Source organism: Tachypleus tridentatus, chromosome 1 (assembly GCF_004210375.1).
Source record: "Tachypleus tridentatus isolate NWPU-2018 chromosome 1, ASM421037v1, whole genome shotgun sequence".
Taxonomy (NCBI): domain Eukaryota; kingdom Metazoa; phylum Arthropoda; class Merostomata; order Xiphosura; family Limulidae; genus Tachypleus; species Tachypleus tridentatus.
This window is the reverse complement of record NC_134825.1, coordinates 22,235,847-22,258,568: the sequence shown is the minus strand read 5'-3', so window position 1 is coordinate 22,258,568 and position 22,722 is coordinate 22,235,847. Positions and strand designations below refer to the sequence as shown.

At 34.4% G+C, this 22,722-nt stretch overlaps 2 protein-coding genes across 9 annotated transcripts in view; one reads left to right on the top strand and one right to left on the bottom strand.

Annotated features, from left to right (window-relative positions):
• The window catches only part of LOC143244389 (potassium voltage-gated channel protein Shaker-like), a 254,174-nt gene that overhangs the window by 181,259 nt on the left and 50,193 nt on the right, over positions 1-22,722 (top strand). The window lies entirely within an intron of this gene.
• LOC143244401 (uncharacterized) overlaps positions 21,696-22,722 on the bottom strand; it is an 85,319-nt gene continuing 84,292 nt past the window's right edge. For all 6 annotated transcript variants that reach the window (XR_013025053.1, XR_013025051.1, XR_013025063.1 and 3 more), the window contains one exon: positions 21,696-22,375. Coding sequence is in view for 1 of the 6 variants with exons in the window: in XM_076489011.1 (XP_076345126.1) it covers positions 22,349-22,375 (27 nt within the window). In the remaining 5 variants the exon portion in view is untranslated. The remainder of the gene's footprint in view (positions 22,376-22,722) is intronic.

Genomic DNA, 22,722 nt, shown 5'->3' with positions numbered 1-22,722 from the left:
CAGTTTTAACTGAACAAGTTCGTACAATCTTATTTATGCAGTTTTAACTGAACAAGCTCGTACAATCTTATTTATGCAGTTTTAACTGAACAAGCTCGTACAATCTTATTTATGCAGTTTTTAACTGAACAAGCTCGTACAATCTTATTTATGCAGTTTTTAACTGAACAAGCTCGTACAATCTTATTTATGCAGTTTTTAACTGAACAAGTTCGTACAATCTTATTTATGCAGTTTTTAACTGAACAAGTTCGTACAATCTTATTTATGCAGTTTTAACTGAACAAGTTCGTACAATCTTATTTATGCAGTTTTAACTGAACAAGCTCGTACAATCTTATTTATGCAGTTTTTAACTGAACAAGCTCGTACAATCTTATTTATGCAGTTTTAACTGAACAAGCTCGTATAATCTTATTTATACAGTTTTTAACTGAACAAGTTCGTACAATCTTATTTATACAGTTTTTAACTGAACAAGTTCGTACAATCTTATTTATGCAGTTTTTAACTGAACAAGCTCGTACAATCTTATTTATGCAGTTTTAACTGAACAAGCTCGTACAATCTTATTTATGCAGTTTTAACTGAACAAGCTCGTACAATCTTATTTATGCAGTTTTAACTGAACAAGCTCGTACAATCTTATTTATGCAGTTTTAACTGAACAAGCTCGTACAATCTTATTTATGCAGTTTTAACTGAACAAGCTCGTACAACCTTATTTATGCAGTTTTTAACTGAACAAGCTCGTACAACCTTATTTATACAGTTTTTAACTGAACAAGTTCGTACAATCTTATTTATACAGTTTTTAACTGAACAAGCTCGTACAACCTTATTTATACAGTTTTTAACTAAACAAGCTCGTACAATCTTATTTATGCAGTTTTAACTGAACAAGCTCGTACAATCTTATTTATGCAGTTTTAACTGAACAAGCTCGTACAATCTTATTTATGCAGTTTTAACTGAACAAGCTCGTACAATCTTATTTATGCAGTTTTAACTGAACAAGCTCGTACAATCTTATTTATGCAGTTTTTAACTGAACAAGCTCGTACAATCTTATTTATGCAGTTTTAACTGAACAAGCTCGTACAATCTTATTTATGCAGTTTTAACTGAACAAGCTCGTACAATCTTATTTATGCAGTTTTAACTGAACAAGCTCGTACAATCTTATTTATACAGTTTTAACTAAACAAGCTCGTACAATCTTATTTATGCAGTTTTAACTGAACAAGCTCGTACAATCTTATTTATGCAGTTTTAACTGAACAAGTTCGTACAATCTTATTTATACAGTTTTAACTGAACAAGTTCGTACAATCTTATTTATGCAGTTTTTAACTGAACAAGTTCGTACAATCTTATTTATGCAGTTTTAACTGAACAAGCTCGTACAATCTTATTTATGCAGTTTTAACTGAACAAGCTCGTACAATCTTATTTATGCAGTTTTAACTGAACAAGCTCGTACAATCTTATTTATGCAGTTTTTAACTGAACAAGCTCGTACAATCTTATTTATACAGTTTTTAACTGAACAAGTTCGTACAATCTTATTTATGCAGTTTTTAACTGAACAAGTTCGTACAATCTTATTTATGCAGTTTTAACTGAACAAGTTCGTACAATCTTATTTATGCAGTTTTTAACTGAACAAGCTCGTACAATCTTATTTATGCAGTTTTTAACTGAACAAGCTCGTACAATCTTATTTATGCAGTTTTTAACTGAACAAGCTCGTATAATCTTATTTATACAGTTTTTAACTGAACAAGTTCGTACAATCTTATTTATACAGTTTTAACTGAACAAGTTCGTACAATCTTATTTATGCAGTTTTAACTGAACAAGCTCGTACAATCTTATTTATGCAGTTTTTAACTGAACAAGCTCGTATAATCTTATTTATACAGTTTTTAACTGAACAAGTTCGTACAATCTTATTTATACAGTTTTTAACTGAACAAGTTCGTACAATCTTATTTATGCAGTTTTTAACTGAACAAGCTCGTACAATCTTATTTATGCAGTTTTAACTGAACAAGCTCGTACAATCTTATTTATGCAGTTTTAACTGAACAAGCTCGTACAATCTTATTTATGCAGTTTTAACTGAACAAGCTCGTACAATCTTATTTATGCAGTTTTAACTGAACAAGCTCGTACAATCTTATTTATGCAGTTTTAACTGAACAAGCTCGTACAATCTTATTTATGCAGTTTTTAACTGAACAAGCTCGTACAATCTTATTTATGCAGTTTTTAACTGAACAAGCTCGTACAATCTTATTTATGCAGTTTTTAACTGAACAAGCTCGTACAATCTTATTTATGCAGTTTTAACTGAACAAGCTCGTACAATCTTATTTATGCAGTTTTAACTGAACAAGCTCGTACAATCTTATTTATGCAGTTTTTAACTGAACAAGCTCGTACAATCTTATTTATGCAGTTTTAACTGAACAAGCTCGTACAATCTTATTTATGCAGTTTTTAACTGAACAAGCTCGTACAATCTTATTTATGCAGTTTTTAACTGAACAAGTTCGTACAATCTTATTTATACAGTTTTTAACTGAACAAGTTCGTACAATCTTATTTATGCAGTTTTTAACTGAACAAGTTCGTACAATCTTATTTATGCAGTTTTTAACTGAACAAGCTCGTACAATCTTATTTATGCAGTTTTTAACTGAACAAGCTCGTACAATCTTATTTATGCAGTTTTTAACTGAACAAGCTCGTACAATCTTATTTATGCAGTTTTAACTGAACAAGCTCGTACAATCTTATTTATGCAGTTTTTAACTGAACAAGCTCGTACAATCTTATTTATGCAGTTTTAACTGAACAAGCTCGTACAATCTTATTTATGCAGTTTTTTAACTGAACAAGCTCGTACAATCTTATTTATGCAGTTTTTAACTGAACAAGCTCGTACAATCTTATTTATGCAGTTTTAACTGAACAAGCTCGTACAATCTTATTTATGCAGTTTTAACTAAACAAGCTCGTACAATCTTATTTATGCAGTTTTAACTGAACAAGCTCGTACAATCTTATTTATGCAGTTTTAACTGAACAAGTTCGTACAATCTTATTTATGCAGTTTTAACTGAACAAGTTCGTACAATCTTATTTATGCAGTTTTAACTGAACAAGTTCGTACAATCTTATTTATGCAGTTTTAACTGAACAAGCTCGTACAATCTTATTTATGCAGTTTTAACTGAACAAGCTCGTACAATCTTATTTATGCAGTTTTAACTGAACAAGCTCGTACAATCTTATTTATGCAGTTTTAACTGAACAAGCTCGTACAATCTTATTTATGCAGTTTTAACTGAACAAGCTCGTACAATCTTATTTATACAGTTTTTAACTGAACAAGTTCGTACAATCTTATTTATGCAGTTTTAACTGAACAAGTTCGTACAATCTTATTTATGCAGTTTTAACTGAACAAGTTCGTACAATCTTATTTATGCAGTTTTAACTGAACAAGCTCGTACAATCTTATTTATGCAGTTTTAACTGAACAAGCTCGTACAATCTTATTTATGCAGTTTTAACTGAACAAGCTCGTATAATCTTATTTATACAGTTTTAACTGAACAAGTTCGTACAATCTTATTTATACAGTTTTTAACTGAACAAGTTCGTACAATCTTATTTATGCAGTTTTAACTGAACAAGCTCGTACAATCTTATTTATGCAGTTTTAACTGAACAAGCTCGTACAATCTTATTTATGCAGTTTTAACTGAACAAGCTCGTACAATCTTATTTATGCAGTTTTTAACTGAACAAGCTCGTACAATCTTATTTATGCAGTTTTTAACTGAACAAGCTCGTACAACCTTATTTATGCAGTTTTAACTGAACAAGCTCGTACAACCTTATTTATACAGTTTTAACTGAACAAGTTCGTACAATCTTATTTATACAGTTTTTAACTGAACAAGCTCGTACAACCTTATTTATACAGTTTTTAACTGAACAAGCTCGTACAATCTTATTTCTGACAGGAATGGTAACAAATATATGTAACTTGAACTAGTCACAGTTATTGTTATGTATGAACTTTAACACTGGTGAACGGCCCGACATGGCCAGCTGGGTTAAGGCGTTGGGCTGGTAATCTGAGAGTCGCGGGTTCGAATCCCCGTCACAATAAACATGCTCGCCCTTTCAGCCGTCGGACAGGTATGATATGACGCTGAATCTTACTATTCGATGGTAAAAGAGTAGCCCAAAAATTGGCGGTGGATGGTGATGACTAGCTGCCTTTCCTCTATTCTTACACTAGAAAATTAGGGATGGCTAGAGCAGATAGCCCTTAGCTTTGCGCGGAATTCAAAACAAACAAACTAACTAACTAACACTAGTGTTTAAACTCCACGTACACTGAAATAGTAAGCTAACTACAATTAAACGAGCCCAAACCCAATACTACGTCATCCTTATAGGGTCTAAGAAACCCGAGCGTCGACGAAATATATCTTTCTTTCATGGATTATATTCCACATGACGTAATATCAATATTCAAAGACTTTATAGTCGTGTAGGCTTTCATAATTATTAAAACCCTTTCTTCGCCCGAACTGTTAGTAGTTTGTGTTTCGACAACACACATATAATAGATCAATGTGTGTTTGTCGGGGAAGCGAGACATACATGATATAAGCGAGTTTTAAAACAAATTGCACACTTCAGTATACATCTATGTATCTTAATATTGTAGTCCTTCAAAGAATTAAAATCGTTTATTCATTTTGATATCATAAGAATTCCAGTCAGGCATATTTTTTATATGTTCTTCTATATTTAAGCACGTCAAACATTTCGTAAGCCAAATTCAATTGCAAAGTTAGGCCTACAACATCATAAAATATGTTGCCTGACTTTTAACAGTTGTCTAACTTACTGACTACATATTAACATTGATAAGACCTGACACGTGAATTCGATTGCTATATGAATTATAAACAAACCCAAACTCAACATATTACATACACTGCTGGCCAAAATCTTAAGGCCAATGAACATAAAGAAAAGATATGCATTTTGCACTGTTAGACTCAACCACTTATTTGAGTAGAGCTTCGAAAGATGAAAATAAGAAAAGGAAAAATAAAAATAAAACCTTTTTTACCACTTAGTAGGGAAAATGTGAACACTATGAAATTAGCCTACATACTAGCTGGTCAAACGTTTGAGACCATACCAAAAAGAAGTCCTAAACAGGGTAGGAAAGAAGTATCAGTAGTGAGTTGCACGGCCGTCATTGCGAATAACTTCAAACATTCGCTTTGGCAAGGTTGGTATAAGCGTTTGCAGAAGGCTGGCTGGAATGTTATTCCAAGTGGTGAAGATGGCTTCACGAAGATCATGCACTGTTTGGAATTGACGGCCATTTTTATAGCTTTTCATTGCCATTTACCCCCCAAACATTTTCACTGGGGTTCAGTTCGGGCGAACTCGCTGGATGGTCTAAAAGAGTCACGTTATTCGCCATGAAAAAGTCCTTTCTGCTGCGGGCATTATGGATTGCAGCGTTGTCCTGCTGAAAGATCCAGTCATTTCCACACAAGCGAGGGCCTTCAGTCAATAAGGATGCTCTCTCCAACACGCCAATCTTGCCAGCTGCTGTTTGACGACCCTGTATAACCTGAAGCTCCATTGTTCCATGGAAGGAGAAAGAACCCTGGATCATGATGGAACCTCCTCCACTGTGTCGTGTAGAAAATGTCTCCGGTGGAATATCCTTATCGTGCCAGTAACGTTGGAAGCCATCTGGACCATCCAGGTTACATTTTTTCTCATCAAAGAACAAACCCTTCGTCCACCATTTTACGTCCCATGTTTGGTGCCTCTCAGCAAAGTTTAACCGAGCTGTTTCGTGGTGTGGAAGGAGGCGTGGCCTTTGAAGACGTTTACGGTTCTTAAAGCCTTTATCTCGTAGATGCCGTCGTTTTGTTCTTGAGCTGCGTATTGTGTCCGTAAGGACCTTAATCTGGTTCGACGATCGGCTGGTGTCTTGCCGGACAACCCGTCGAATCCTCCTTCTTAACGCCAGCCAAAATGTCTTGGTCCGACCACTTGAAATTCTCGTTCCGTATCCCTCAGGGTCTTTTAAGAAATTTACAACAGCAGTTTTACTTCACCCAATCTCACCAGCGATGGCACGTTGAGAGAGATCTTGCTTTTGCAGCTTGACAATTCTGCCACGTTCAAACTCTGTCAACTTTTTAGTCTTTGCCATGTTTTAACCAAATGTAACACAGGAGATGTCAGTGGGAGATGTTGACAACGCTAATACTTGATTACAAATGACTAAATTTCGTTACGCGTTTACCGATTAACGTTTTGTTTCAGAATGGTCTTAAACTTTTGACCAGCTAGTATTTAGGCTAATTTCATAGTGTTCACATTTTCCCTATTGAATACTAAAAAAGTTGTTTTATTTTCCCTTTTCTTATTTTCATCTTTCGAAGCTCTACTCAAATAAGTGGTTGAGTCTAACAACGCAAAATGCATATTTTTTTCTTTATGTTCATTGGCCTTAAGATTTTGGCCAGCAGTGTATGTTTGGAAAGTTCTGTCCATCTTTTATCATTTAGAAATTATTATATGTAAGATACACGCTCAGAGAAACTTGCCCCAGAACACTAGCGATATCAAACTGAACATTTAAAGAAAGTCTTGTGGGTAAGTTTAACATAATTAAGTTACAACTGGATTATCCAACGTTCTATGGATAAATAACTGAAATAATCCAACAGTTATGTTCCACCGATTTCCTATGGCTTAACAAGTTTAGAAGTCTGAAAATATCGGATTATATAGCAGCTGGATTACTCTGGTTAATATTTATAGAGCCAGACTGCAAGCGATTAATTTTTTTAGGGTTATAATTTATTAATCAACGTTTATTTGACGGCAAGTTTAAAACATTCTTTCCGCCCACTTTACCTGTTGTAATATAAGCCCATTCAATAATTTAAAAGAAATGCACGTTAAATATTATTTATTTAGTGAAAGCATTGTGGGTAAAGTTGTACAGTGAGATCTGAGATAACTGAATAATAATGCTGAGAGTTGGATGACACCCAGGTAAATCATACTGATCTCGGACATTCTATATTTAACTGGAGTTATGTTTCCCGAAAATATAGCTTAAATAATGTTCATTTCAGTCAAAAACATCAGTAGCGATTAACGCCCATTTTACGTAACGTTTACTTCAGTCAAAAATGTAAATAATAGATAACACCTTTTATTTATGTTGATAAGGAACAGCTTTCTAATACTGGAAGTCCAACTTGTTTCCATCCTTCAACTGAAACAAGTTAAAACTGTTTCACTTTATTTGTTTTATCTTGAGGGTAATGCTGTTTGCTACTCGCTATTACAGCGGCACAATGTTTACGGATTTACAACCGTAAAATCAGGGGTTCGATTCCCCTCGGTTGGCTCAGTAGTAGCCTATGTGGCTTTGCTATAAGAAAGGAAAAGCACACAAACACATGCTGCTGTTTTTTAGATTGTTTTAATATTATTTGGTATTAAGATTGAAGTGTCCTCTTCTGACAATATAATTATACAATAGCAGATTAAATTTTTGACATGGTCTGAAAATGGAAGACAATTCAGTGAATGCAATAGGGCGATCAGGAAATAAAATGCTCATCCTAATATATCATTACAGCAAGACACTTGTTCGAGATTCAATTTTTTAAAACATCACCACAATCTTTGGTATTGGACACCTTTTTATTACAACTAGCATCTGTTTTAAGGTTTAACTCCGTCTTCGTGATTTAAAAAAATCATAACTTGCCTTCAGATAAGAAATGTCCGCCTTCTGAAAAAACTGAAGTTGTCGATATTATTTGTTAGCCAGTAGATAGAACAATCTTGTCATGCATCTTGTGTGCTGAAAAATTTGTCTGCTCTAATAAAATTTTAGTCAACGGCGTCATCTATCGAGACATCTAGTAAAACACCTGAGAAAACAACAACTATGGCCTAGACTGCATTGCCATCTCTTGAGAAATTGAGTGATAAATTACTACTTACCAGTTACATCTGTAAGAACTTAGAATATTATTTGGTTTATGATTATGTGCCTAATTTTTTTTCCCCGAGAAGAAAACGCTGTTCAAAACGTATTAACAAAATAGCGAAATGGACTTTAAGATGACCATTAAATGCATATGAATACAAATATGGAAACATTAATTGTTGTGATTCACTATAACGAAGTGGACCTATGTGTGTGTTTGTTTTGTGTTTTTTTCCTAATGGGTCTCGAAAATGTCATAAATTTTCTTAAGAGCTTTTGCAACTTCAAAACTCTTGTAAATTTATTAACAAAACTAAATAAATGAAACTACGTAACCGTAGCTTTTGGAAGCACCAGATGAGATTACTACTTTTTTATTATATTGAAGATCGTAAGTTGTTTCCTGTTTTTTTCCTACAAACAACTGCATTTTCGTTATCATTCAGGTGTTACGATTTGCATTCAGTTAAGAAGAGCCGTTACAGGATATATAGTTAATGAACTTAATGTGGTACTATTCTATGGTGTAACGTAACATTCAATACAATTACTGTGTGGTTACTCTTTTGTATGTGACCATTACTTACTAATTAATCTGTAGTTACCTTTCGTCGGATAGTCTGCTATCATTTTCAGAGAAGTCTTGTTTGGATTTGCATATAGTGTTAAGATTCGCGTTCGAAACCTAGTTCCTGTTAGGAAAGAAGATGTGTTGTTCAATCGTAAGATCAAACTTACACATAACCGAATGACACAGGATGTCGAATGTACTATAACATTATTTTGTATTGTTTTTGTGTTGTTGCTTGGTGTTTGTGGTTTGTTGATTTTCGCGCAAGGATACTGAAGGACTAGTCGTACCTAAATTTCAAGTGTTAAGGTAGAGGGAAGGCATAGTTAATGTCACCCACTACCAACATGTGGGTCACTCTAATCGAATACTGGAACTTGACTGTAACTCTTCTAAAGCACCCATGGCTCTAAAATGAAATACATTATTTTATTTGTCGGTAGAGGGTTTAGAATATAAGAAAGTTAAAACGTTCAACTGAGTTGCAGAATACTTGTTTGGAACGTAATAATAAATTATAATGGAAGGAAAATACTTTACTCTTAAAAGATACCCTCTGAAGACCGGTTGCCGGTGTTCAATAACTTGAGAATATTACAAAACCCATCTTCGTCCTTTGTAGCTAGAATAGAAATGCTACAAAAACCCATCTTCGTCCTTTGTAGCTAGAATAGAAATGCTACAAAAACCCATCATCGTCCTTTGTAGCTAGAATAGAAATACTACAAAAACCCGTCTTCGTCCTTTGTAGCTAGAATAGAAATACTACAAAAACCCGTCTTCGTCCTTTGTAGCTAGAATAGAAATACCACAAAAACCCATCTTCGTCCTTTGTAGCTAGAATAGAAATACCACAAAAACCCATCTTCGTCCTTTGTAGCTAGAATAGAAATATTACAAAAACCCATCTTTGTCCTTTGTAGCTAAAATAGAAATGCTACAAAAACCCATCTTCGTCCTTTGTAGCTAGAATAGAAATGCTACAAAAACCCATCATCGTCCTTTGTAGCTAGAATAGAAATACTACAAAAACCCGTCTTCGTCCTTTGTAGCTAGAATAGAAATACTACAAAAACCCATCTTCGTTTTTTGTAGCTAGAATAGAAATACCACAAAAACCCATCTTCGTCCTTTGTAGCTAGAATAGAAATACCACAAAAACCCATCTTCGTCCTTTGTAGCTAGAATAGAAATATTACAAAAACCCATCTTCGTCCTTTGTAGCTAAAATAGAAATGCTACAAAAACCCATCTTCGTCCTTTGTAGCTAGAATAGAAATGCTACAAAAACCCATCATCGTCCTTTGTAGCTAGAATAGAAATACTACAAAAACCCGTCTTCGTCCTTTGTAGCTAGAATAGAAATACTACAAAAACCCATCTTCGTTTTTTGTAGCTAGAATAGAAATACCACAAAAACCCATCTTCGTCCTTTGTAGCTAGAATAGAAATGCTACAAAAACCCATCTTCGTCCTTTGTAGCTAGAATAGAAACGCTTTAAACCATTTCCATATCGTGTTTGTTTATTTAAAACACTGGGGAAAAAAATCATCTTCATTATTTATAACTATGGAAACTATCTTCGTCCTGTGTACCTAAAATAGAAACACTATGAACACATCGTGCGCGTCTGTCTGAAAAAAAACTTAGTTTTTTTATAAACACGGATAGAGAGTCGTAGTAAACACACAGTAAAACATAAACTACAAAAAAAGAAACTTTAAACGTAGATACATTATTTATCCGCCAAAAGAAAAGTGTTGTGCCTTTCTGTAGTTTACGTTCATGTTCTAAAAAATTCGAAGTACTATTCGAATCTTGCGGTAAAATTGATTTGAATGAAAACAAAATTTTATGAGGGTTCTTGAGTGGTTGCCATGGAAACATTAGGCTAAACACACAGACTGCTTTTAATAAGTAAATACTTCGGACACATCCGGCACCACATTATTCGAAATATACATTTCAGACACACACGAAAAAAAGGAGAAAGTTAATTTTATATCATTTTCCGTTTAATTTCGTTAATCAAATCTCCATTTCTGTTTTACTTTCTAGTGTTTTTACTTGTCGAACGTGAATGTTATATAGGTTCTAATTATTGTTAGAAAGGCTGTTTGTTTTTGAATTTCGCGCAAAGATACTCGAGGGCTATCTGCGCTAGCCGTCCCTAATTTAGCTGTGTAAGACTAGAGGGAAGGCAGCTAGTCATCACCACCCACCGCCAACTCTTGGGCTACTCTTTTACCAACGAATAGTGGGATTGATCGTCACATTATAACGCCCCCACGGCTGAAAGGGCGAGCATGTTTGGTGCGACCGGGATTCGAACCCACGACCCTCAAGATACCAAAATTTTGGAAATCTTTTTAATAAAGAGCAACCTTAATAAACCGAGTTTTCAGAACACAGTGCTGTTTCAAAAATGCTTTCTATGCGTCTTTTACTTGAATTTTAGATGTTATAAGGATACTACTGTCCAATATTTTGTTTCAGACAACATACTGTTGTCGTTGTTCAATCGGTTGCTTAAGGCAGTATATCGTTATTTTGTAACATACAAATTCATTGTAAGTGTCGTAGCATATTTTGCTTCAGACAATATTAGTCAATGTTTTGTTACGGTCAGTATTCTGTTTGTATAATTCCGATATCTGATAACCAACTTGGTAACACATCTCAGCTTTCATAACATATTAGAATTAAACACTGTTTTGTTGTTATTTATTCCGAGATAACAATGGTTTATTATATTACTCTTAGATTGAAGTCTGTTGGTTTTATCCCTTGTAAGTAAACAAAGTTCTTAAAACTTGATTAATTCTTATAACACCCGTTTGGAGGCGCAAATTATCAGTGTCTTGGTACTCTTTAAATACATTCGACACCTCGGGGCTACACTAGAATCCAGGTTTTACTGTATCGAACATGTCTTTGCGATTACTAACCGCCACCACATAAATTTTACCTTCTCTTCGATTTATAACAGCTCTACTACTTAATGCAAAATAAATCTTGATCAGTTCTCACTCCAAGGTTCCCGAGAGTAAGCTGTGTTGTTTAATGTTAATTAAACTGTTCTAATCACTCATCAAGTAAACAGATTGTATTTTTTTCTTAATAATTATTATTACTTTCGTAACACTTAGTATAATTGTTTTGGTTTGTTTGTTTTTTAATTTCGCACTAAGCTACGCAAGGGCTATCTGCGCTAACCGTCTCTAATTTAGCAGTGTAAGACTAGAAGGAAGGCAGCTAGTCATCACCACCCACCGCCAACTCTTGGGCTACTCTTTTACCAACGAATAGTGGGATTGACCGTAACATTATAACGCCCCCACAGTTGAAAGGGCGAACATCTTTGAGGTGACGGGGATTCGAACCCACGACCCTCAGATTACGAGTCGAGTGCCTTAACAACCTGGCCATGCGCTATTTTTGAAAATACCCGTAGTATGAACTAAATGTATCCGTAAAGACAAGTTTGTCTCATGAGATGTTGTGGTGGAAGACAAGTAAGGTCTTGTACTTTAAAAATCAGTTTCTCTCTTCCTTTTTTTGGTTGTTTAAAATCATTTCCCTATGAAAACGTTTAGCAAAAGTTGGTTCATTCTCATGTCACAAAAAGTAACCGTTAGGACTAGAACATCAATGAAACGGTAATACGACTAAAAAAAATATAACGAAACCGCCGTTTCGTCAAACAGTTTCTTCGTTTTCGTGGTTTTGCTAAGTTGCTAAGATACGAAGTGGAATATAGTGTTTAGTCGAAACTTCTTTGCGGCTACATATTACAAAGATTTTAGACATTAGTGTGTTGAAATGGTTCGTCTGGTCGCTGGTTCATCAGACAACTTCTCTGGGCATTTTTCTTTTAACAAATTATTTTGTTTCAAAATTTCCAAATGCTTTTTTCTTTGCTATATGTAAGATTTACATGCAATTCACAGGCAAGTTTCAATAGTTTCGTAGGCGAAGATTTAGTTTTCGTATCCGTAATAGTTAGATATTAAACAGTGTATTTCACTGTTTGTCTCCTAGAGCTGGAAGTTTTGTAAAAAAAAATATTGTAAGCTTGCCCTATGTTCTATCTTCTAAAAGACTCAAAGCGCCGATTTCCACCTGTTTTCATGTAGCGAGAATGTATCGATATGTTCCACCTGTAACATCGACCTGAATTTTCAGATAGTCGCACGAAACAGTAGAGTTTCTCGGCAAGTTTCCAGGAACTACTAATCGAAAAATATAAGAAATAAAATAGTCTGAAATGGTGCTGTTTATTTTATTTATCTATGTTTTCGGTTTGTGATAAAGCATTCGCCTTTTCCTCAATCTTCAAACATGTGATGTCATCCATCTCCATGGCAGCAGAATGGACGCTAAAGTAACAGAAAATAATCTCTTTAATGTTGTCGTTGGTGGATGAAATTTAAATTGTATTCCAAAATATTTTCAAACATAAGTCAAGCTACTTACGAATTACAATAGGAAGGACAAAATCTAATAATTAAAAATAATTTAAATTGTATATTTTATCTTCAAACAATCGTGATTAAATCAATGAAACTTCACATTTAAATTTATAAATTTCATGTTAACTTCAATAAAACTTCTTATTATTTATGTTCTGTATTGACTTCAAACCATACGCCTTAATTTATGTTCTGTTTGTGATTTACTTTGTATGTTTCTATTAGTTATATTTGTTTGTTTGTTTTAAGAAATATTGAATAGGCTCTACATATAATATTTTCAAATACAAAATTAATTAATCTCAAACAACTGCAGTGCATAGATGTTCTTAACCGTTAAGAAAATTAAGTAGAAATTATTTGTGTGTGTTTATGATTCTCTCAACCAATCATGACTTTTTACATTTTGACTCTCACTCTATCAGTCATTGTCGAATATTTAGCGCTTATAACTCTCAGCCAGTAGTAGAAAATATTTTGTCGCATATGACTCCTGTTCCACGAATTATTAAACGTTACATATTACACCACCTCCATAAACTGTCACAAAGTGCAAAGCTTTTCGCTTATTTACTCTCTCAGGATATTTTGAAATGTTCCATAAGATACGTGGTTGAAAAAATAATGTCGCGCCTTACATATCTATAAGTTTTAATGTCACAAATTGTTTGATTTTTTTTTATTATTCGCAAGGTATGTTATTGTTTTGACGAAACGCTACCAAATTACTACCAAGTACACCAGTTTATGACGATCTTATTAACCAAGTCTGTTGTAATTTTCAAATGTTTTTAGACTAAAATTGTTAGACAAACAGCTATCAGATATTACTGATTACATGTGACGTTATCTCTTAGTTAAATATGAAACGTAAAGTATATTATATCTCGCGCTGTCTATAGTATAGATTTAACGAGTTAAGGTTAATTTAAAATTTCCATTTCTGTTTTATTTGTAGCTCGCATGTAATAACTTATTCGTGTGGGTAAATATGACTGAGAATTTACCGACCTAAAAACAGTATATTTTAAACCAAGATAAAAATGCCTTAGATTGATTTCTTAATATGCAGTAAGAAAAAACTACGAGCTCTTCACGTTTCAAGGCGATTATAATTACTACAAATGGTAGATTTTTTTATTAATTAAATCCAAATTACTTGACGAAATCAGCAGATAACAACGGACAAATTGAACCTTCTTAGATTAGTATATAATCTTTTTATTTATTGTAATCTATAATTTCCCAAAAACTTCTTTCAAGAATACAAATAATAAATTAAAGAACAATACTGCTTCATCTCGTTTCTCACGCATCTTGGCGTTTATTGGTCAATTATTATTGCACGAACGTCATTAAATCTTTTATTTTAGTAACGTGGCTCCATCTAGTGTTTTCTACTGGCACGAAAAGGTAGTAGTTGCTTTATTCTAATAAGGTAGATGTGCAAAAGTATAACCGCAATGCGGAGACAGCAATGTAACTTTTTGTTATAGCAATCATGAAAGCAATTGAAAAATTTTTATGCTAATGAATACCAAACGTTTTAAAAATAATTACTGTTTGTATCGAAGAACTTCAATTATTTTAAGTTGATTACATCTTTTGGTGATGTTTTAAAGTGATCTGATGTTTCTCGGTTCAGCTGTCGCAAACTAAACGTAAGTGCTGACGCAACGTTTACCTTGGCTATATTTTCTGAATATTGTATTGAAACGGATATTTCTAATAAAACTGTGTAGGTATTATATTTTGGTGAGTGATTTAAAGCTATTATACACTCATAAGTGTGTGTGAATGTGTGTGTGTTTGAGTGTACGTTTCGAAATCGAACTACTTAGCTGTTGCTCACTACGCGTCACCACTGTGGATCACTGGCAGATTTACAGAGTTACAAAGTTAAAACTGAAATTTGGTTCTCCGTGGTGAGCAAAATTAGGACAGCCCATTGTGTAGCTTTGTGCGAAATTCTTAACAAAATAAACTCTTAAGAGTTTCGAATTACCGTATCAGCCAACAAAATACGAAACAAACAAATACACTATCCACAGTACGTCCTAAAAAATCAGAAAACTGCATACATGCGCGCGCACAAAAAAATAAAGTAATATACTTGGCAGATTACCTTTGGAAAATGGCGCTCTTATGCTACATACATTCGTGGGCGGGGTGGGGTTTGTCAAACGGGTGATGATGTATGCATGGCAGAGACACCTGGCTGGTAAATTTTGGTAATCTCTGGCCGTTAGGTGATAGTTAACTGATATACAACGGTAAAATCCGGAGTTGGATTCCCTGCGGTGGCCACAACTGGAAGCCCAGTGTGGCTTTGTTTTAAAGTAAATTACCTAAAAAATCAGTCTAAAATGTGGAGGTCTTGTTTTCAGGACAAAAATAACTATTGGCCAGCCGAGCATAATCTACAAACCAAGGAAACCAAAATCCTAAGTCCAGCACTTTAACTAGTAGGCCACGCCCGGTCTACAATTACAAGGAAACCTCTACTCTGAGTTCGGTGAAAAGCTGATTGTGTTTTATAATATTAATTGTAAGTTTTAAAGTAAGAAATTTACACAGTTTTTTTTTTTCTGTCTGCTCACAACAAGAACCGCTATAGCCTACTTGGAACAATTTCTAAAGAGTCCTAGGCTTAACAAAAACAATCCCTAACTCCACGCCAGAGAAATATCTCTATGAAAAACTTTGTTTATTCGAATGAAATTATTTATTTGTTGTCATTAAACTTCCAAATCAGCCTCGTGCATATTCTAGTTCAAATTGAGCAACCAAATATAAAGGACTGCAGAAGTGAGATATGTTTAAGCTGTATTTGTTACGCTTTACTTAGGAGAACCCAGGTCTCCATGGCGACTGTCTGTTGTTAAACGTAGCTGTTCCGAATATCGTCTGGAATTTCGATTTTACAAACGCCTTTATAATACATTTTGTTTTTGTATAGCAAGTTCAGTTCCTGCTCATTAACTTGCTTTATCCTATTTTTATGTGACATCTCAGTGTACATGTTTAATATAACAATATAAGCCAGTGTTTTAAAAGAAAGAAAGAAAAAAGGTCGCTATTTTCTCACTTTATTATGTATTAATTGTTACAACAACTAAAATACGTCGTGTAATTTCTATTACCTACTAATGATAAATTTGAACATCAGTTTTTCTGTTATTATTGTCAAAAATAGTAATTTCTTTATATTTAATTCTAGTCTTACAATGTTAAATTAGGGACGGCTAGCGCAGATAGCCCTCGTATATCTTTGCGCGAAATTCAAAACAAACAAACAAACAAATAAAAATAAGTAAAATTTATATTTAAGCTATAAAAGCACAAAAAACAAAATGATCTGATTTGGTTTGAATTTCGCGCAAAGCTACTCGAGGGCTATCTGCGCTAACCGTCCCTAATTTAGCAGTGTAAGACTAGAGGGAAGGTAGCTAGTCATCACCAACCACCGCCAACTGTTGGGCTACTCTTTTACCAATTAAAGTGGGATTGACCGTCACATTATAACGCCCCCACGGCTGAAAGGGCAAGCATGTTTTGTATGAGGGGGATTCGAACTTTCGACCCTCACATAACCAGTTGAGTGCCTTAACCACCTGGCTATGCCGGGCTGAAATTTTGAAAAATAATTAAAAAAAAATTCTGATTGATGAATTCAAGAGTTCAGATTTTTAACATTTCTTTTTGAATGAATGTTTTAGAAAATAAAAAAAAACCTAATTTAAGAATTAACATTTTATATTGAGTGATACTGAGTTACATTATCAAGCAAAATTAATGTGTTTTGTAAAACTATATTTTCTGGAAATAAAACAAGAGTTCGGGGAGAAAACATTGAAGTGAAATCTGTATTTATTTAATTAACTTTCACTAGTCCGCCCCTACTTAGTACAGCGGTAAGTCTACGGATTTCAACGCTAAATTCAGGGGTTCGATTCCCCTCCGTGGACTCAGCAGATAGCCCGATGTAGCTTTGCCATAAGAAAAACCCAAACCCTAACTTTTACTTGAGATAATATTTTAAGTGTTTAGTCGTACGTATACGGCGGTGTTGACAGTTCAGACTTTACCAGTGCTACCACATTCATGTGTTACTAAGTGCCTGTGATACAGCCTTAAATGTGGCGCTCTGATAACTTTGTAGGTAATAAATACAGTATTGTCCACTTAAACTACTTTAAAACATTCTTCATCAGAACATAATACAATAGGTTCTGTATATTATGTTTTATCATAAAAGTTAACAACACTTGAATCAACGTCCGTTAAACATTAAACTAAACTGATTTTGTATAAAATTGTAAATAACACAGCAAGGTCCGAAAATTAATTCACTACGTTTGAATAAGGATTGCGTAATATTGTTTACAGACTTAATTAAACTCTACCGATTGCTTCAGCTCAACATTTTAGTGTGTACGTATTGTTTGTTTTTTAATTCCGCGCAAAGCTACACGAAGGCTATCTGCGCTAGCCGTCCCTAATTTATTAGTGTAAGACTAGAGGGAAGGCAGCTAGTCATCACCACCCACCGCCAACTCTTGGGCTACTCTCTTACCAATGAATAGTGGGATTGACCGTAAAATTATAACGCCCCCACGGCTGAAGGAGCGAGCATTTTTGGTGCGACAGGGATTCGAACCTGCGACTTTCAGGTTATTTATACACCTATCCATGCCGGGCCGGTGTACATATTGATACAGATTTGATACTTCAGGTGGGATACTATTTTGTTACTAATTTCACTTTCACCGTGACTCGTGAAACATTAGAGATGCTCACTATGTAACATTCTACGTTGACCCAATGCTCATATTATAATGAACCAAGCTAATGTTACTTATTGACAAACTACTGTAAGGCTCTGTTTTTAGGTTGCATATGAGAATGGACAAATGATGTATCTAAGAGCATATAATGTACTGTGACAAGAAAGCGAAATAAATTGGTGGGATATCTGTGGTTCTGCAGTGGTTAGAAAGTTATTGCTATACCATATTTTACGGCATGTTTTATCCAAATTTTATCTTAATTTCGCAGGACACCATTTGAAATATCCTGGAGAGGTGAGTTATTTCACCTGATGTTGTTGTTGTTTTGAATTAAGCACACAGCTACACAATGGACGATCTGTGTTCTGCCCACCACGAGTATCGAAACCAGGATTTTAGCGTTGTAAGTCTTCAGACATACCGCTGAGCCACTGGGGAGTGGCTCATCTGGAATGATCAGTTTCTACACGTTTCAGCTCCTACTTGGCGTTTTAAGGGCGTAGGCTCGGTTTACAAGATTTGGGCCTATTCGGTTAGTCGTGAACAAACGTGATTCGTGGATATTTGTTCGACTTAAAAAGAGGTAGTTGCATAACTCTATAAATTGACTGTCAGGAAAATGTGGAGCTGGAGCTCTGGCGCGAAACCAATGTGGATACGCCTCTACTTTTATACTAAAAAATAAGGTCCCTCTTTGTGACTTGGATCACCACCTGGGCAGTGTAAATGAAAAACAAATCGGGTACTCGGATGGTGGTTATGTAATGAGTTATAAAATAGAGAACGGTGCAAAAGTGAATTTGAATTTCATGTATATGTTCCGATGATGAAATAGGTTAAATATCTGTAAGACTCTTTGTGTTTTGGTGACGAAGCGGATTAACTGTTTATTAGACTCTGTTTAAATGGTAATAGAAAGTTGAGAGATTCGTCTGTAATCCCACTTTACCACAAGTGAAACTTTAATAAAATCTTTATTTTGTGTATTAATTTTACAAAGGATCATCCATTGTGTAAACCGTTGTCATGCTAATCCGTAACATTACTCGTTAACTAATACCACATTTTCACGAAAATATCACTGTATGTATGTGTTTGACACACACACGTTCATACGTGTAATTCAATAGTAAAATAAACGTGGGATCCCATAGTACATTTGCTATCCTTAACTCTTTGGGAACTTCAAGAGCGCAGGCGTGACATCAAATCAGCCTGCAGGTGCATATGCTTTAATTTCTCACAAAACTGTATTGATCATTATTGACTAATTGTATATATTATAAATATAATTAAATACTTCAAGTTTGTAACTGTGTAACAAGTTACTCTCTGTTCCAAAAATTGGGAACTTTTGAAATCTGCTGTGTTAAAAAGTAAGATGCTTTATTTTCATGGAAATAAGAAAAAAAGAAATGATGTAACTGATGACTAAAGATGTAGAGAAAATAGATGTTGTACCTCAGTCTCTACATAAAGGTATTCATGGTAATATTTCATAGTTTTAAAATTGCACATGGTTGTATAGTTACATGAAGTTTCCCATTTCATATTCACACACACACACACACATAAATTAAGACCGTATTACTAAAGTGGTCACCAAAGCCACGAAACATAGTTCTTAGCATAAATTAAACCAACAATACGTAGAGTTAAACCTATTCTACTTGACCCATTCAATACATGTATATAGTTACAAAAGCATATAATTCTTTGAAATAAGATTCATTAAAAACAACTTTGAAATAAATATTTTTGAAATGTAAACCAGGACAAACTTAGTTTACGTAAAAGAAAATTTACCTTGTAATTCATAAAACATTTTCATCCTCAAATATTCTTCTAAAATGAATAAAGATAAAAAAAAACTGAACACGTGACAAATACACCAAGAAAAATAAAGAAATAATTGAATATGTGATAAATATAATGTGGCACGAAAGATAGTTGCAGATGGTGTGGCATGAAAGAAATGTTATTTTATAAAATAAGAAATACGACGTAAAAATTAAATGGCCAGGTGGAATAAGGCGTTCGACTCGTAATCTGAGGGTCGCGAGTTCGAATTCCCGTCACACCAAACATGCTCGACCTTTCAACTGTGGGAGCGTGATAATGTGATAGTTAATCCCACTGTTCGTTGGTAAAAGAGTAGCCCAAGAGTTGGCGGTGGGTGGTGATGACTAGCTGCCTTCCCTCTGGTCTTACACTACTAAATTAGGGACGGCTAGCACAGATAACCCTCGTATAGCTTTGCGCGAAATTAAAAAAACAAACAAAAATAAATCTGTGGAAATTTTTTTTTTTACAAAACTGATAAAACTCAGAACCACCAAAAATGCAAAACAAATAAAATATTAATGTTCATAAAAACCACATAGCGCGTTTAATAACATTGAAAATACATCAAAGAACATGATGAAAGATGTAGTAACATGGAAACCAGAAATGTGCTTAAACGAAAAAGAAACGTAAGGGTTTTCAAAATATTGCTATAAAAAATATATTTTCAAGAGGGAGGGATATGTATGAAAGAGCTTTCAGTTAAACTTGATAACTCGAAAAATGAATACAAAAAAATCCCTTTCAGAAATATATAAACCGCAAATATTACATCTGATATCGCTTTGTATCCGCGAGCGTCTACAAAATAACCTTTGCTGTTGTAATAACGGTCAACAAGAAACTTTACTTGGACTTGGATACACACCAAACAAATGTGATATACCTTAATGGTATGTTAACCGACTTACAACGCTAGAAACCGTGTTTCGACACTCGTGATCAGTAGAGCACAGATATCCCTTTGTGCTTAACTTCAAACAAACAAAAATAGTCCAGAGAGATGTTTTTTTCCTTATCTACAACACCTAACACATATTAAATATTTTTGTTACCCTTTTAGCCCCATCCTCTGGTAGCACAGCGGAAGGTTAATGAATTACAACTCTAAAATTATAGTTCGAATCCCTTTCACACCAAATATGCTCGCCCTTTCAGCCATGGGGGCGTTATAATGTGACAGTCAATCCCACTATTCGTTGGTAAAAGAGTAGCCTAAGAGTTGGCGGTGGGTGGTGATGACTAGCTGCCTTGCCTCTGGTCTTACACTGCTAAATTAGGGACGGCTAGCGCAGATAGCCCTCGAGCAGCTTTGCGCGAAATTCAAAAACAAACAAACAAACAAGCAATCCTGCGACGGCCACAACAGAGAGTCAGTAATGTGGCTCTATTCTAACATATAAACAGTTAATCGTTTATCAGATGAATTGCTTTTTTCTGTAAATAAGACATTCAGTGAGTCCGTGTAGTTTCGTTCAAAACTAACATCTCAGCTAGCGACTTACTTTGCGTCAAATATAGTTGGAAGTTTATTGATATCTCAGTGTAACTGAGCAGCCTGCTATATTCTCGGGTTACATGTGAGTTTAGTCATGTTTCTAGTCACGTGACCCACTTTCAGTGCATCATCATTGATTGGCGATGTGGGTTCGGTTTAAATAAGCGTACAATTACGAAGTCCTTTAGTCGAAATCAACATAATGCCTCATTTAGTTTTATAAAAGATCTTGTTTCGTGAGGTTTATTCGTTAATATGGCAAAATTAATAGAATGTGTGCTTCGATAGTTACCGAATTTTGCGATGCCACAAAATATTCCCTAAATTAAACCTGTGGGTGCGTTTAAAGAGTGACCGTCAATTCCTCAATGTGGATGGGTGCTACTAACTGAATTTTTAACTCTGATAAGACAAATCGCAACCCAGAGGTTAGCGTGCCAGATTGTGAATCAAAGGTTCCAAGGTTCTCCACCCGTTAATATTAAAATAATAAATAACGCTTTGCACTCTGGGGCAACATGCGTTATAGGAGTAACGATCAAACTCCACTATTCGATACTTCCACGAGGTGATGGTGGGGCGTTGATTAACTCCTTTCTATATAGTCTGTTACTTCAAAATTAGGGCTAGCTAGTGTAGATAGCCCTCAAGTAGTGAAATTCGATTAATCATTAGCTTTGCCATAAATACAAATACGATTGTGACATTAAAGGTAACTTTGAACAATAATCTAATATAGAATTAATATTGTACGCATGAAAAACCGCTTCATCCTTTTATTTCCATTATAAATATATAAGTACTAACTTAATCAATAGAAATAATACAATTAATTCAGGAAGCGTGTTTACAGTTTTGGTTGTGTACATGTTCACTTTGGTAGTTATATTAAATTTACTATTTATCAAACGACTCATTGCAAGCCAATCAAATTTCCTTCTATAAGTCACGTGATTTGACGAATGCCATAGTGGAAAGGGCGAGACAGTGTGTCGCCAACTGCCTGCACAGTTTGGGTGTTGTCATTCGATCAATGGTACCAGGAACACAACATAACTTGTAATTTTTTTTTCCTGTAGTTGTTAATCCAGCTATAGCTGTGGCCTCTGCAAATGTATCTAAAATATGAAATAAATAAATATGTAAACAACCACCAGACTCGATATACTGTATTTTTTTAACACCCGTGGTTGGTTGTAAGCGCTTTTTCAGCTTTCACTGCTTTTCATTCAACCTAATAAATACAATACTAACACATTTTAATAAAAACATAAACGAATTTTATTATTTCAACTCCATAAACAGCCTAATCTTATAAATATATTACATGGTATTTAATAATCATAAAAATAACACGTAAAACTAGCATGGCTAAATTTTAAATCCACAAGTCATTTACATAAAATCAAATTACTTCATTTTTTTGTATGAACTACCTTTCACATAATAATTATTTTTGTTGATT